This window comes from Anopheles ziemanni, chromosome 3 (assembly GCF_943734765.1).
Source record: "Anopheles ziemanni chromosome 3, idAnoZiCoDA_A2_x.2, whole genome shotgun sequence".
NCBI classification, from domain to species: Eukaryota; Metazoa; Arthropoda; class Insecta; order Diptera; family Culicidae; genus Anopheles; species Anopheles ziemanni.
This window is the reverse complement of record NC_080706.1, coordinates 48,972,554-48,986,495: the sequence shown is the minus strand read 5'-3', so window position 1 is coordinate 48,986,495 and position 13,942 is coordinate 48,972,554. Positions and strand designations below refer to the sequence as shown.

Genomic DNA, 13,942 nt, shown 5'->3' with positions numbered 1-13,942 from the left:
TGAAATGATAGCGGGTTGTGCCACGTGATGTTACCGCGACCTTCTAGGCGGATGGCTTTAGGAAAAAACCCGAAGGAAAAAAGTCCCGAAAAAGAAAAAACCCCTACCGTTGTGGGGGTGAGGACTCGGTTGGTGTGTATCCTTTCTTCCGCCTTTGAAGCCGACCGCCCGGGTGGTCACGGTAAAACACGGCAGAAGGCGAAAAGGTCCCTTCATCATCGGACATGCAACGTCGAAAAGTCATTAGAAGCCGATTGTACGCCAGCGTTTCAGTAAGGGCTGGTTGGTGCTTTGACATTTCGTAGTAAATTGAATTAATGTTGTGAAGGTTTTGACTTTAATGTTTTTGTTAAAGAGGAAAGAAATAACTAGAAAAATTTGCGGAAGCTAAACCTTCAAAAAACTCATTCTCGATTTTCGCATATTTTACAAAGAATAGTATAAAAACAATATGCTATTGTGTGACACTCATCCAATGTTAAAATACATTATTGGAAAATAAAACTATACGATATAAACTCAAACTGACAGTTAAAAATGCATTCGATAAAATCAACTAAATATGGATTAATTGAGGTCTATTAAAAATTTAATCGGGACTGTTTTCCATATAACTGTTTGAATCCTTGAAAGTAAGTCACCACCGGAGGAAAGGAGGGAAAAAATTATGAAACTCATAATTGAAACATAATTCGTTGACTCCCCGAACAAATGGGTTTCATCGTGAAAGTGCCCGCCCGGGAAAGTCACCCGGGTAAGTTGCCCGGACGGTAGGCGCGTGGTGGTGAGGAATTCAACTAATTACACACGCGATAAGCAAACAGCTACTGGAGGGAGAAGAATAAAAACACGAACCTAATTCTAAAACCACCAGCATTGTTGCCAAACCCGCATTTTAGGGCAGCCTTCTGGAGGAAGATGGACTGGAAAAGGCAGGGGGTTGTGGTTACGATGATGGATCGAGGAGTATAAGAAACAAGTTTAAATCATTGCACGCGCTAAAGAATCGCATATTTCTTTATGACAGTGCCTTACCTTGGCCAGTGCCGCATGTACCGAGCTGATAAAACTGTCACACGGTGCAAAGGAACTGCCAATGAAATTAAAAAATAATAACACACTTGTCTTAGCTAATTCACTCCGCACTCAATTCTTCTTTCTAAGATTTACCGCGAAAGAAAATTGTGCGTGTGATGGCAAAATACAACAGTGGGAGTGGGAAAAAACGGAAAAAAACCTGGCAAAATACTGCAGCGACACTTTGCCATGGTGATCATTAATTTCCACCGAAAATTAGCATATTAATCATAAATCTACCGACGACAAACGACGCTCGGGACGGCGGCCTGTCCGGAGTGAGGCGTAAGAAAATTATCTCTTCGCGTATGCGTCGGTGGCCGGGTTTTGTTTTTCCTATCCAGCAAATTTTTATTATTTTGTCGAGCATGGCTTTCTTCCCGAGTCAATGCTCCACCTCCCCAGGAGGAAGCTGGATAAATGGGTGCAATAATTGATATTTTTCTTCTGCCTCTTCCCAGACCCCATCGCGGTCACCGGTGGCGTTGTGTTGGAAATTAAACAAAATTATAATTAATTTATTCATGATTTTCTTGGTGACTTTTTGTCGTAAGTTTTCTGCTATTCTTTTTTTCCGACATTTGCCTTGACATTCATTTTCTTCGAGCGTGTGATTATAATGTCTCGAAGACCGTTTCTTCTTGTTTGAACCCTCGCTCCCCCCCCAAAGGCTGACGCATAATATAAACACACCGACATTATTGCAGATTATTATTGCCATCGTCATAATTCACGCGAGGGCTGCCCTGGCGCAGTTGACAATTCATTAACTGCCTCGATCTCGCCGCCCAAGTGCCTCGCAAAGAGCAGAACATCTTCGTCATAAACAAAAAAAAAACAAAAACAGACGCAAAGGCCACAAATGCGTACAAAACATTGCGCGGAACAGTTTTCCACCGGCGAGTTGTTTTATGGAGGTACCACCGAAGAGGTTTCTTCTGCACGGTGCACATCCCATTAACCCGACCGTTTAGAAGCCGCGCTTCTCATGGGCGGCAAAGAAATGGTGGGAAAAAACAGCGCCGCTGGCATACAAAACCAATCTTGGGCGTCCCCTGTGGCCGTTGACTGATTCATTGCTTTCTAATACGCGAAGCAGCTACATTATCCGATGTGGTTCAGGAAATCCACCTAGACGAGAGTAGGATGTTTCGAGTATGTTCAGTTTATACCGGGTTTTTTAATCTTTTTCTGTTATATGATATTTTAAATAAGTTTGTTATAAAGTGATGAAATTTATAAAAGGTATAACTGAATTTGACTAGTTAAAACGAAAAGGAAACTCTCAGTTAAATGTATCTTTCACTACCGATACGTAAACCGCGCCGACACACCGTCGAAACAAAGCTGGCTTTTTCTTAATCTTCCTTCCAGCGGGCGTGGAATGAATTATTGCTGTCATAATACTTCCTTCAAAACCTTTCAATGTATTCGCCTTAGCCAACGCGGGCTGAGGATGGAAGAGGGGGGAGTACGGAGTACGGGGCAACGTTCAAACCACAACGCACGGCACCGCACGAATCTCGGCAACATCTTTTCAGTTAATGAAGTATGAAATTATTCAATTGAAAATTAGTCTTTGGCGAGTGTTTCACGATAACTTTATGGCTTTCCGCCGCCACCGTCATCCATCGGGTGCTACCAGAGGCGTACCCCGATAGAGTGGGGGGGTAGGAGGAAAACCTGGTGGTTATGGAAAACGCCAGAAGGACCATGCGGTGGTAGAAATTCGCATGCGGCCACAACGACGCTCGCATCCTCCCACACGGCTGGCTATGGCTGGGCAAGGGGGCGCGCTTTTGGGTGGATCCGTGGTCTTATATCAAATCGTTATTTATGTGAGAGACTGCAGCCGAGCGATAAAACATTCATCGAGCAGCGAACCGAGGGCACCACACACCTGCCCGGTCGCCCGGTTTGGTGGTGCAAGTATGGGAATTTTATAATTTCCTTCCTGCCAAAAGCAAGTGGGGTCGCGGGTCTCGCACGAGGGAGGATCTGCCATGAGTATGATCGATATGGTGAGCCCTTTTCGTTCGCCCACAAACATTGTCTCACCGAGTAGGGTCGATTAGAAGTGCTGGTGGGTTTTCATTTACAATTTTACCTCGAACAGCAATTTTAGCGTGCATCAATTTTACGGAAATAGTATCATTTACCCTCATACTAAAATAGTAAAAATATGTCGTACATAGTTAAAAACCGTACCTTTCATAAGCCAGTAACGAATCTGTCCGATTGATTTCGGAAAATCCAATGATCAAAAGGCCCCCGATGCTGAGCTTGTCCATTTGATCGTTCACGGCGCCGTGCCGGATGTATTAATTATCACCATCATCGCGGTCGCTTTCCATGACAACCAGCGACACCCCCTGCCGTATAGCTGACGCTAAAACCAACCATGCTTGCTGAACTGGCACGCCGACACCGAACCCGGCAGCCGTCAGCAATTAGTGGCGAGGACTCCGATGACGCCGATACCGAACGTTTCGTGGATTGAATATTCATTAATTCTGTTTTCTTGCCACAGGCGCACCCCGACCCGACCGCCAGCGGGCAACAGTTGTGACTTTTTACCAACCCCCACAGTCAGGGTGCGAACTTTTGTTTCGGTGATTTTTGCTGGCGCTAATTAATGGCACTTTGTTATGGCATAATAATAAGTGACTTACGGCCTCGGCGAAGACTGGCTGGACCGAAAGTCATCAATTGTAAGGAAAGCAAGCAGCGACACTTTAAGGATTGAAATAGACAACGAAAGGACTTATCATCCATCGTTTGTAGTCCTTTTTGAAATAAAAATCCACAGATGGAGTGTATCTACATATGAAATCTCAATCTTAATTGTGAGGATTTAGAAAAATAATTATTTACTTCAAATTATATATTACGAATTTTATATTAAAAACGAAAACATTCTTATTTGGAAACACAACGAGCAAACAACACGGATTTTGAGATTAGCCATACCTGACAGAAAATGTCACACATTCCTGTACATGGTTCGTGTAAATAAGGTTTACGGAATCTTCTATTTATACTTTTTCATGGCATTGCTATAGATTTATTATCAGACAATATTGTATCGTGCAAAGTTTCGTATCCCTCCCGATAATTTATGTACTTCCGATTCAACCTTCTACAGCACAACTCGTGTCCCGAGAAAAATCACAAATAATTACCCAAAAATCATCAACAGCAATCCTCCTGACTCCTTCTGGTTCGAGAAGGTTTTAATCCTAACAAGCGCCGATTAAGGGGGAATCGGGATGCCCAGAAATATTCACACAAATTAATAACCCTAAAATACATCCTCCCTCCACGAGGCCCTTGGAATGTTGCATTCACACGGCCAAACACTGCCGACAAAAGACAATTCAGGACAAAAGACCGTCCGCTTGCGAGAAAAGGTCCCGTTTGCTTGCCCAAGGATCATTCCGGACGGTCGATCGCAAACTGGACACCGGGGCGGAAGGATGTTCGCTTTCCGAACTCCGGAAAAGTTTCGACGCTCGCCCCTTCGTCCAATGGTTCCGGTGATGGTGGTGATGGTTGGTCACCGAAAACATGCATTACCGATGATGACCGGTGCGAAAGTACACACCGTCTTTTGCCGGACCTCGGCATCGTTACGGTTCGGGATTGCCTCTCGAGGAGGATAGTTTTGTGTCGGGAAGAAAAAGGATATCACCCCAAAAAGGGACACTAGTTCCTTCGAGCCGGGAAGCATTACGAAACGCGCTGGACATTGAAAAAGGGTATCCTGATACGTAGGGGGAACACGGCCCGGCTGGAAGGGAAACACATTAAGGGAAGCAAGGAAAAAAAAACGCTATCTTAAAGGGATGCAAAGCGAAAGACAAAACCTAAAGTCCACGTCCACCAAGTACCGCACCGATTGGGTTGGGTGAGGACGCCGAAAGAAAACGGGCCATGATAATGTTTGCATTGAAACGACGCGCACAATCCGGAGTGGACATTCCTTTTGGCGACCACACGGCGGGAACGGGCGAAGAAAATATTTTCCTTCGGAGTAAAGTTTAAAATTACTGGTCATTTATTATAACGCTCCATTCATTGGCATTGGCCTCCGGTTCGACCGGTTTGTCCGGGAGGCTCCTGCCTGCCCCGATGTCGGTGTGTGCATGTGTGTTGGCACTCTTTCTGGGCCGTTTTTGTCGTTGACTTATTGACATTGGGAAAGTTATACGTGCGGACAAAATCGGAGGAGTGATAAAAACTGTTCTTACCAGACACTACCCCACGATTGGAACGCAAATTTCGCGTGGAAAAAGGGTAGTTCCATTTTCGAACAAATACCATATCCTCAGCATTCAATTGAAAAGAAAATTGATGCGTTCTTCTCGGTACGATACGGGTTCTATCACATATCTTCTGAGCTTTGGAAAACGGAGGCAAAGGTGTCCTTTCGATGGCCAGTACATATGTTCCTCGTTAGGATGATGAAACGAGCGGAATACGACCGAAGAAAACTTTTCGGTTGTCAAAAAGGAAGTCATTTTTTGTTGTAATACAAGCGTAACGGCATCGAGGGCACTGATTTCGTTTTGCCATATCTGGTTTTGCACTGATATACATTCTCTTTTGTTAAAGAAGCCGTATGCACACCTTCCTAGCTGTGCTTTATTTTTCCATCACGTCCTTTTAAAGAGAAAGGTCAGAGAAGCAAAGTGAAGATATTTTCACTCCAAGCAGAAGCCAAGATATGATCCGAACTTTCTCCATCTTTGGAAATCGAATCCCGAAGCTGAATGTGTCCGTAATGACACGAGAAAAGAACAGCAAAAGGTTTTCTAAAAACCTACGTCCTTTACATCTGTCAATCATAGAATTGATATTTTTTAATTAGATTTCACTTTTCACATACGCATCCTCAACCTCCGGGCACAGATGGAACACAAATAGAGCATGTGGAGTATGTCTCGTGCGAGGTGCGAGTTCTTTTGTGGGCCAGAGGAATCTTTTTTTTTTTTTTTAAATTTCCACCCATTGTCCCACCGATGCCTTCCCGCAAGGCATAATGCGTACGCCACTGTCCTTAAAGCGCGCGTTGGCGCGTAACGTTCCGGAACTACCGAACAACCCGGGGACAAAGAGAGTGCCTTACCGAAGCAGACAAAAAAAAGAAAACGGAAATAAGAGATGATAGCGATCGGGGCCTGGCGGCACAAGAAACTGTCACTTCATGTTTTTGTTCGTCGGTTCGATGGATTTTGGTGTTTGTTTGTGCCGTTTGTTTGGGTCGCTCCGCTCGGAGGACTTCGGCGCAAAGGGCCAAGGATGTCGGTTGTTTTTTACGTGCGCAAATGCAGGACACATTCGAACCATTTTTAACATTTTCCCTCATCCCATCCAGGGCGGTGGTTTTGGCTCTAGAGGACTCGTACCGCTCGGTCGATCCTGAATTCGAAACATTGTTGATCTCAGTATCGAGCGCGTGCCAGGGGCATGATTTTTATCCTGCAAACATTCTGTGCGATTATGTTTTGACTATGTGATCTGATACTTGATATTATATTGTTTGCTAATGCTCTTTTTTGTAGAATTCCTCGGAAGCGATCTTTGATAATATTGTAACATTATTATTTGTTATAAGGTATGGTTCATGATATGAAAATAATTAATTCACTAGAAATTTCAAGTCAAATGTACTCCTCATTTAATCTAATGGCAACAATTAAAGAGCGTATTAATTATCAACACCTGTCATAATCGCCTCCAAACAAGTATAAACACTATCAAAACCCTACATTCGCAACATTACCACTGAAGCCCTTTGTAAATAGTAATGAGTTAGTAATTAAGCAACTACTGCAAATTCCCGGAATATTGTCCAGCTATTTCCGTTTCCTATTGCCCTTTTGATCAATGGGAAAATGGAACAAGTGTCGAATCACTCGAGGGTGGCATTTGTAGTTCTTCCGTAGATTAAATAAATGCTCTTTTCCCAGATCGATTGCTGTCCGATTCTCCTAATCAATTCCGCGCATCAACGCGTCGAAATGGACAACACAAATAACCGTGAAACTATTATCATCGAATCATAATAGGTCCACACACGATTGTGCTTTGATTCCCATTGTGGTTTCGATAATTTTCCAATCATCATCAACTACACGCAACGCACACCAATCGACCGAAACGGGGATCAGGTGTCGAACGGCTCAGATGCACGGTGGACATTCGATTGTTTGCTACCATGAAACGAAGCTTCCAACGTTCCTCCCCAAAGATTTGGGGAATCTAGTATTTGCCGTGGACCGTGGACATCAACATCAACTATCGATCACACGATTAATAACACGCCACCGACACGGAACCGTCGAGTGAAACACTCGGAAACGCCGGCTCCCAACCGTACTTCCTGCCCTGTTGCATGCCGCTTTGACTTTTCCCATGGTCAGCTGCAATTGACCACTTCCGGTCGGTAGCAGGACACATTTCCGCTCGTTGACTTGCGCGACTTTCTCAAGTGCAGGGTTTTGTTTTCCGAAATGGGGCTGGCTCACAATTGTTACGTATCCGTCCAGGACGTCCGAGTGGTAAGTGGGAATAAACGTTGCACTTCAAGAAGTGCATACTGCAGCGCACTTAGCGGAAGTTGGTTGATGTCCCTTTGGCGAAGCGGAGGGATATAGAAGTTACGGAAGAGGCACGAAACGTCAAGGTGAAATCGAACTACCCTTCGCCGCAGGATTTGAAGGACTCTTAAAAAGACGAAAGTGGACATGAAGGTACTCCGGTTCTTGTCCTGACTCCTGCCAATCCTTCTCGGTTTCCCAAAGCCACGGTCCATTCGCTTCTCATCAAACCGTTGTCCAAACAATACTCCCAGCGGGACACCTTTTCCGAAATCAGCTCCGATTGATGTCCGATGAGCAGATTTCTTTTGTCTTGAGTCAAAGGATGCTGCCCACTCGACGGTACATCACCGCACAAGCCCTATCCTTCCTTCGAGGGTAGACCACCACCACTTCCTTAATGCCATTACATCCCAAAATCCACCGTGTTTTCCCAACCACGATGTTTGTTCGGTCGACCACATGAATAGATCCCGTTTCTCCCTTTGTATTTGCGACCGGATTCGTGCGAAGGTGGCCGAAGGGGCATGGGGCCATCGCCGGAAATGCCCCCCCGTGCCGTGACTCTGGATGATGGCTACCACCGGGACTGACCAATAACGTGAAGCTCGTTATTGAAGTCATAATTTAAAACATGAAAACCTTCGCTAGCAACACAAACGATTTGCCCGCGTTCCACCCTCGCGTTTCGCAGGAAACGGACACCCCGAGGGTGACGAGTGAGTGTGTGTGGGTTTCGAATTTCCGTTCCCTCTTACGCTGCAGGGCACGCAGGTCCGTTTTCGAAGGGATTTTCCATGCGCTCCGATTACTTCACCATTGGACCGAGGGTGGCGGTGGTTTGTTGAGTGTGGTCTTCTGGCTAACCGAGGCCGAGTGAAACCAGGGAAAACAAACACGATTTATGACGTATCGAAAAGGGGAAACCCCGGACAATGAATGGACGGAGAGATTGCATGGGATTGTGGGAAGAGAAGGGGCGCTCATCGAGACACATTTCGAAGAGTTTGGTCATAATGAAAATGACATCTAAATGGCGAACCTATAGCGTATGAATATTAATTACGCAAAAGGAACTGAAATGGCCAGCGGAGGAGTTGAGGAACGGTTTTTTTTTCTTGCTGGATGAAGGATTAATATTTCCAAGAAGCTTCAATTCTTCAAGGGTTTGCAAAAATTCAATAATGCAACGGGCGATATTAAACATTCCTGCCAAAAACAAAAGCTATGTTTGAGATATCGTCAATTAGTTCAATGTTGTAGTTCAAACAATGGTAGAAATACCTCTATAATCTTTTAATTTGTATGTAAATGCCATACCTATAATTCTAACGCAAATTACAACCCTCCTTCGGCCATAAAACTAAATTAACTGAAGAAACGTAAAGCAAACACTGGATAAAGAATGCAGGTAGATAAACAGTAAAGTGAGAAAAACTTCTCACCATTCATTCTAGGCAAATAACAAACCTGTCCAAACCATGGTACGTTCCAGTAATGGAGGAGTTCCTAATTAAATTATGACAACATACAACCCGAATAACATCCCATTGTGTACAGATAGGCCAAAAGTGGAGCAACGAATCGTCAACCCGTACACGTTCAATGTACGCTTGATGTTCGATTGTTAACATATGTTTTTTGCATTTGTTGTTCATCTCATTAGCGGCGCAAAATAGTAAACCCATTTTCTTCGCCAATTCGAAGACAATCGTAACGGCAAACAAATTACTTTTCCACACTAACTTTAGACCGTGAGCTAATTCGTCGCAGGAAAAAAAAAAACTGTCGTCCTTAGCCCATTCGGTTGCACCAACTCCCATCACTAGCACACCGCGAGCAATTAAAGTTAACATTGAAATAAATAACTTCTACCTTTTTGCAGGACCCCGAGGGAAGGGGATGTGTGTCCCGGCCGGTGGTAAATTCTTCAACACCCGATAACTGCACCACCGTGGACTGCAACGAAATGCATCGACTGACAAGCAAAATGCAACTCCACCGCTCATCGTGCGTGTGTTTCCGTTGAACCTACCGCAGTTCGAGGGAGGAAGGAGGGCGTTGGTGGGGCAGCGTCATAGGACTCATTTGCATATCTCCGATTGTGGCCAACGCCACACCAGAAACCAATAAAACGGGGCACCCTGCGTACGCCGACGATGATGGCGATGACGCACTGAACCATAATTAAACAGCAGGGGCACAGCGGGATGGGATCGGTGGTGGTGGTGGTGGTGGCGCTACATCGGTGACCTTCCGGGCCGAAACGAATTCTAGGCCACTCGAACGAGCCTGCCTACACACGTGGCAACCGACTCCCATCGAGGTCGCAGCTGTCATGAGAATCGTTTGTTTTGTTTTAGAGGCGTTTAGCCCGTATCGACCACCAGATGGCGCCGGTTGACACACTTCCGGAAGCCGGAAGACGCAAAGCATACTATCAGTCCGTCGGAGGGTGTGGAAGATGCGATCGGAATGTCAGATCAACCATCGCGGCATCGTTCAATGCCGGTCCCTCTTCTATCTTCCGCTCCCCGCTGGTTGTGTTAATTTGATGAAATTAAAAGTAAAGTACAATTAAAATATCACACCGTCACCAGTGATGATTGCGCGGATGGTAACGGGCCCGGGGCGGCGTCCATAATCGGCCGCGTTGTGCCATAAATTCAAGGTACTGCCGGCCCGGAAAGGGTATGGGACTGATATACATACACACACACGACAGGTTGTGTTGGGTTGGGTGGATCGGTTTTTGCAGTTCCGTTGATAGCAACCCGGCGCGGCAATGAGCCCTGCCTTCCGCATCCAGCCCGCCCCGGCGCCACGGTCTTCGTCGATCGGCCAGGGCGTCGAAAAGACGCAGCCGGAATGGATTGTAAAACAATATAAATATAATAAAACGAGACTCCCGGTTTGTCATTGCGTTTGTGTCAAGCCAGACGGTAAGTGACGTTAGAGTTTCGCAAAACCGTCTGCACAGGTTCATTGTGAGAAGACGAAAAAAAGGAGTGAACCATACCAAACCATAGCAGAGTACTTGACGAATCCATATTGGGAAGCATATGAAACGGATTGGTTTTTCTTAATTTCAGTACTCGTTGAGGAGAGGAAAGAAACGCGGTGATACCAATTAAGTTCAACATGGTTCCGATCAGACTCGTAGGCGCCGGAGTGATTCTTCTGACGATAGGATGTTTTACGGCATTCGCGAACGGTGAGTTACGGTGGAAAGGTGTTTTTGAGTACACTATGTATACCAAAAATTGTGCTTACTTCTACCCTACCTAATGAAGCATAGTATGTGGATTGAACTATTCAAGTTTAATAACTCTGATTCGATACTTTTCGAGATACCATAGCCACTGTATTCGAACTGATTTCGAATTTTCCATTATAAAATAAGTGATAAGCTGAGTGTTACGATACATCATAGTGTGTGTATGTTGAAACGTGCAAGTTTAAGTTTTTTTTTTTTTAATTTTAGCGACATTGCAACTCTGCAAAACTTGATGTGTGTTAGGGAATATCTAAGCTATGAATTTACCTTGAAAACCAATCGTTCGTAACGTATTCGCATGGATATGTCATTTTCTTTTCGAAACTAAGAATGTCGGATGCACAACACAATCCAATACCTTGTAAACTCCTTGTAACTCCTTGTAACTCCTCCTAACTCCTGTAACTCCTAGAGTTTAAATGTCAATTGAAAAGTTGTTCTCATGCGAATCTTGGATAGCTAATAATTGAACGGGTTTTCATGTCTTTAGTATTTTTTGAAAAAGTATCGACTTACAAATAGTTTTAAATAGCAACAGAAAGCCCCAAAGTAACAAGATCCATTACTTTAAAAAAAAAAAAACAAATGTTTTGCGAGGCGCAGAATATCGATAGCACAACGTAACCAAAAAACGTTGTTGCTTCAATTTAATTTATCTAATTATAGCTGCCAAGAAAATTCCTTGTTTATTGAAGCACTCAGAAGAGTTTGAAAGTCACATTTATTTTGAATATATTTCAATAGCATGTTTTAGGACGGGTTTTCATGTTTATAGAATTTTGTGATAAGTTAACGACTTACAAATTTACATTAAGATTACCAAATTGATGACCGTACACTTATTTTGAACATGATCTTCTAAAGGAACACTAAATAACACACGACAGTCTGGATGTAATATTGTCTAAATATTAAAGTTGTGTAATTCTTTACGTTTTATAGATTCGTGAATCTTTTAATGAGAGATTCATGAATCCCAAAGATTAATCAAGTGATGAAAAGTGAAATCACGGATATTCGTGAAAGACCTATGAATGATTCATGAAGATTCTTTAAGGTTTCGAAAGATTTATTAACGTGTCCAGATTCGAATCCCAAAAATTCATGATTCCATCTGAAGGAATCTGAGATGAAAGATTCATATGAATGAATACTGCCAAAAGATTCATAAGGCACAATAGTACTAAATATGTTTTCTTATATGTTATGGGCTTGCAGCGGATGACTCCAAAATTGTCGGTGGCACCACGGCCCAGGAGCGTATCCCGTACCAGATCTCCCTTCAGGTGCTGGTCAACTCGTTCTTCGGCTTTGGACCGAAGAAATGGATGCACAACTGTGGCGGCTCGATCGTGAACGAGTACTACGTTGTGACGGCAGCCCATTGCCTGGACGGCATGGAGCTAAACCGGATGTCGATCGTGGCCGGAACGAACGATCTGCGGAACGACAGCTCGAAGGGAACGCGCTACTTCCTCGAATCGTACATGATCCACCCGGACTACATCGAGCTGAACCGGAGCGACATCGGCGTGATGCGCACCAAGCAGCAGATCACGTTTGATCAGAATGTCCAACCGATCCGCTACTCGTCGGACTTTGTTGGAGGGGGTGTGACGTGTCTGTTGACCGGCTGGGGCTACACGATGCCCATCCGGATTGGGCAGACTCCGAAGGATCTCCAGGAAGCTGAACTGACCACGATCACGAACGATCAGTGCCGAGAGCGGGGCATGCCGGTCAACCCGACCGAAATCTGTACCTTCACCCGTGTCGGACAGGGTGCGTGCGGTGTAAGTAACCTCTTTTCGTGGATAAAGATCTCCTTGCTGGCAGCGATCGTTAATCGGTGTTCGTTCACAGGGTGACTCTGGAGGTCCGCTGGTATGCAACAACCAGCTGTCCGGTGTGGTTTCGTACGGCACGCGTTACTGCGGCATCGGTGTGCCGGATGTATACACGCGCGTCTCTGAGTTCGACACTTGGATCCAGGAAAACACGCAGGTCGATTCAACCCAATCGGACACACCTCCGGCCGAAGGATCGTAACTGTTCCAAAAATCTCCATCAGACAAAAAACCCGGTCCGTCAGAGTGAACATCGGACCCACGACGAAACCCCGAACGACTAATAAACGTAATCTAATCTTTTAATTTTTCAATCACCCGTCCACCATTATTGGCCATCCCCCGAGGGTGCGCCGCGAGTCGCCAGATTCACGTGTCTTCGGGGCATCTTCGGGAAAGGAACTGAACTTGTTGCCCTCGCTACCGCCAGATGATGGTTGACCGCGGGCGTCCGATTTTCCATAACTGAATAATTAGTTAGTTCGGCGCGAAGCTAACACAATTAGCCGGCGTTCGCGAGGTTCCCGATTCAAAGCAGCCCCGCGCCAGGGGTGAACAATGTTCCATTTGTGCTGAAGTGTCCGCTGAAGAGGACCGTTGAAAACGCGCAACCGGGAGAACAATTGAGTGCAATAGGATACGCGAAGTATTTCTGGGGTTTTTTTCCTACTTCAACTCTTAAACACCCCGCCAGAGGGATGTTTCGAACCGCCAGCCTTAACCCCTCCTCTTGAAAAGGCGTTCGACCACACGCTTGCCGGCTTGCCTCGAGGGGTTAAACGTGAGGAAATCGGTAACGGTAATTGTTGACGGTATGTTTCCATTTTGGCATGATCTTTCCGCTCGCTATACGGATGTTTCGTCGCGCGGGCAACACCTTCAACGTTACGTGATCAATTCCCGCAAAGTGTGGGGTGTGAGGGTTTAATATTTTAATTTTTCAGAATTGCAAATCACATGTGGAATCTAGTTACATTCAAAGCCATTCTCTTGGTATCTCGCCATACGACTCGGTCGCCCTCGAAGTGCGAATTGAAACAAATGTAATCTGAAGAACTTTTCCATCGGCTAACGCAACAATGTGGTAAAGGGAACGTAACGAACGGGAAAAAAGGCATCCAATCACCCCGAGGCCAAAT

The 13,942-nt window shown here is 45.1% G+C and overlaps 1 protein-coding gene across 1 annotated transcript; it reads left to right on the top strand.

Annotated features, from left to right (window-relative positions):
* Positions 1 to 10,820: 10,820 nt before the first annotated feature.
* LOC131284915 (chymotrypsin-1-like) lies at positions 10,821 to 13,005 on the top strand. The gene is made up of 3 exons (XM_058313774.1): positions 10,821 to 10,893; positions 12,175 to 12,749; positions 12,820 to 13,005. The coding sequence occupies exons 1-3, from the start codon at positions 10,821 to 10,823 to the stop codon at positions 13,003 to 13,005; spliced, it is 834 nt and encodes a 277-aa protein (XP_058169757.1).
* The last annotated feature ends 937 nt before the right edge of the window (positions 13,006 to 13,942 follow it).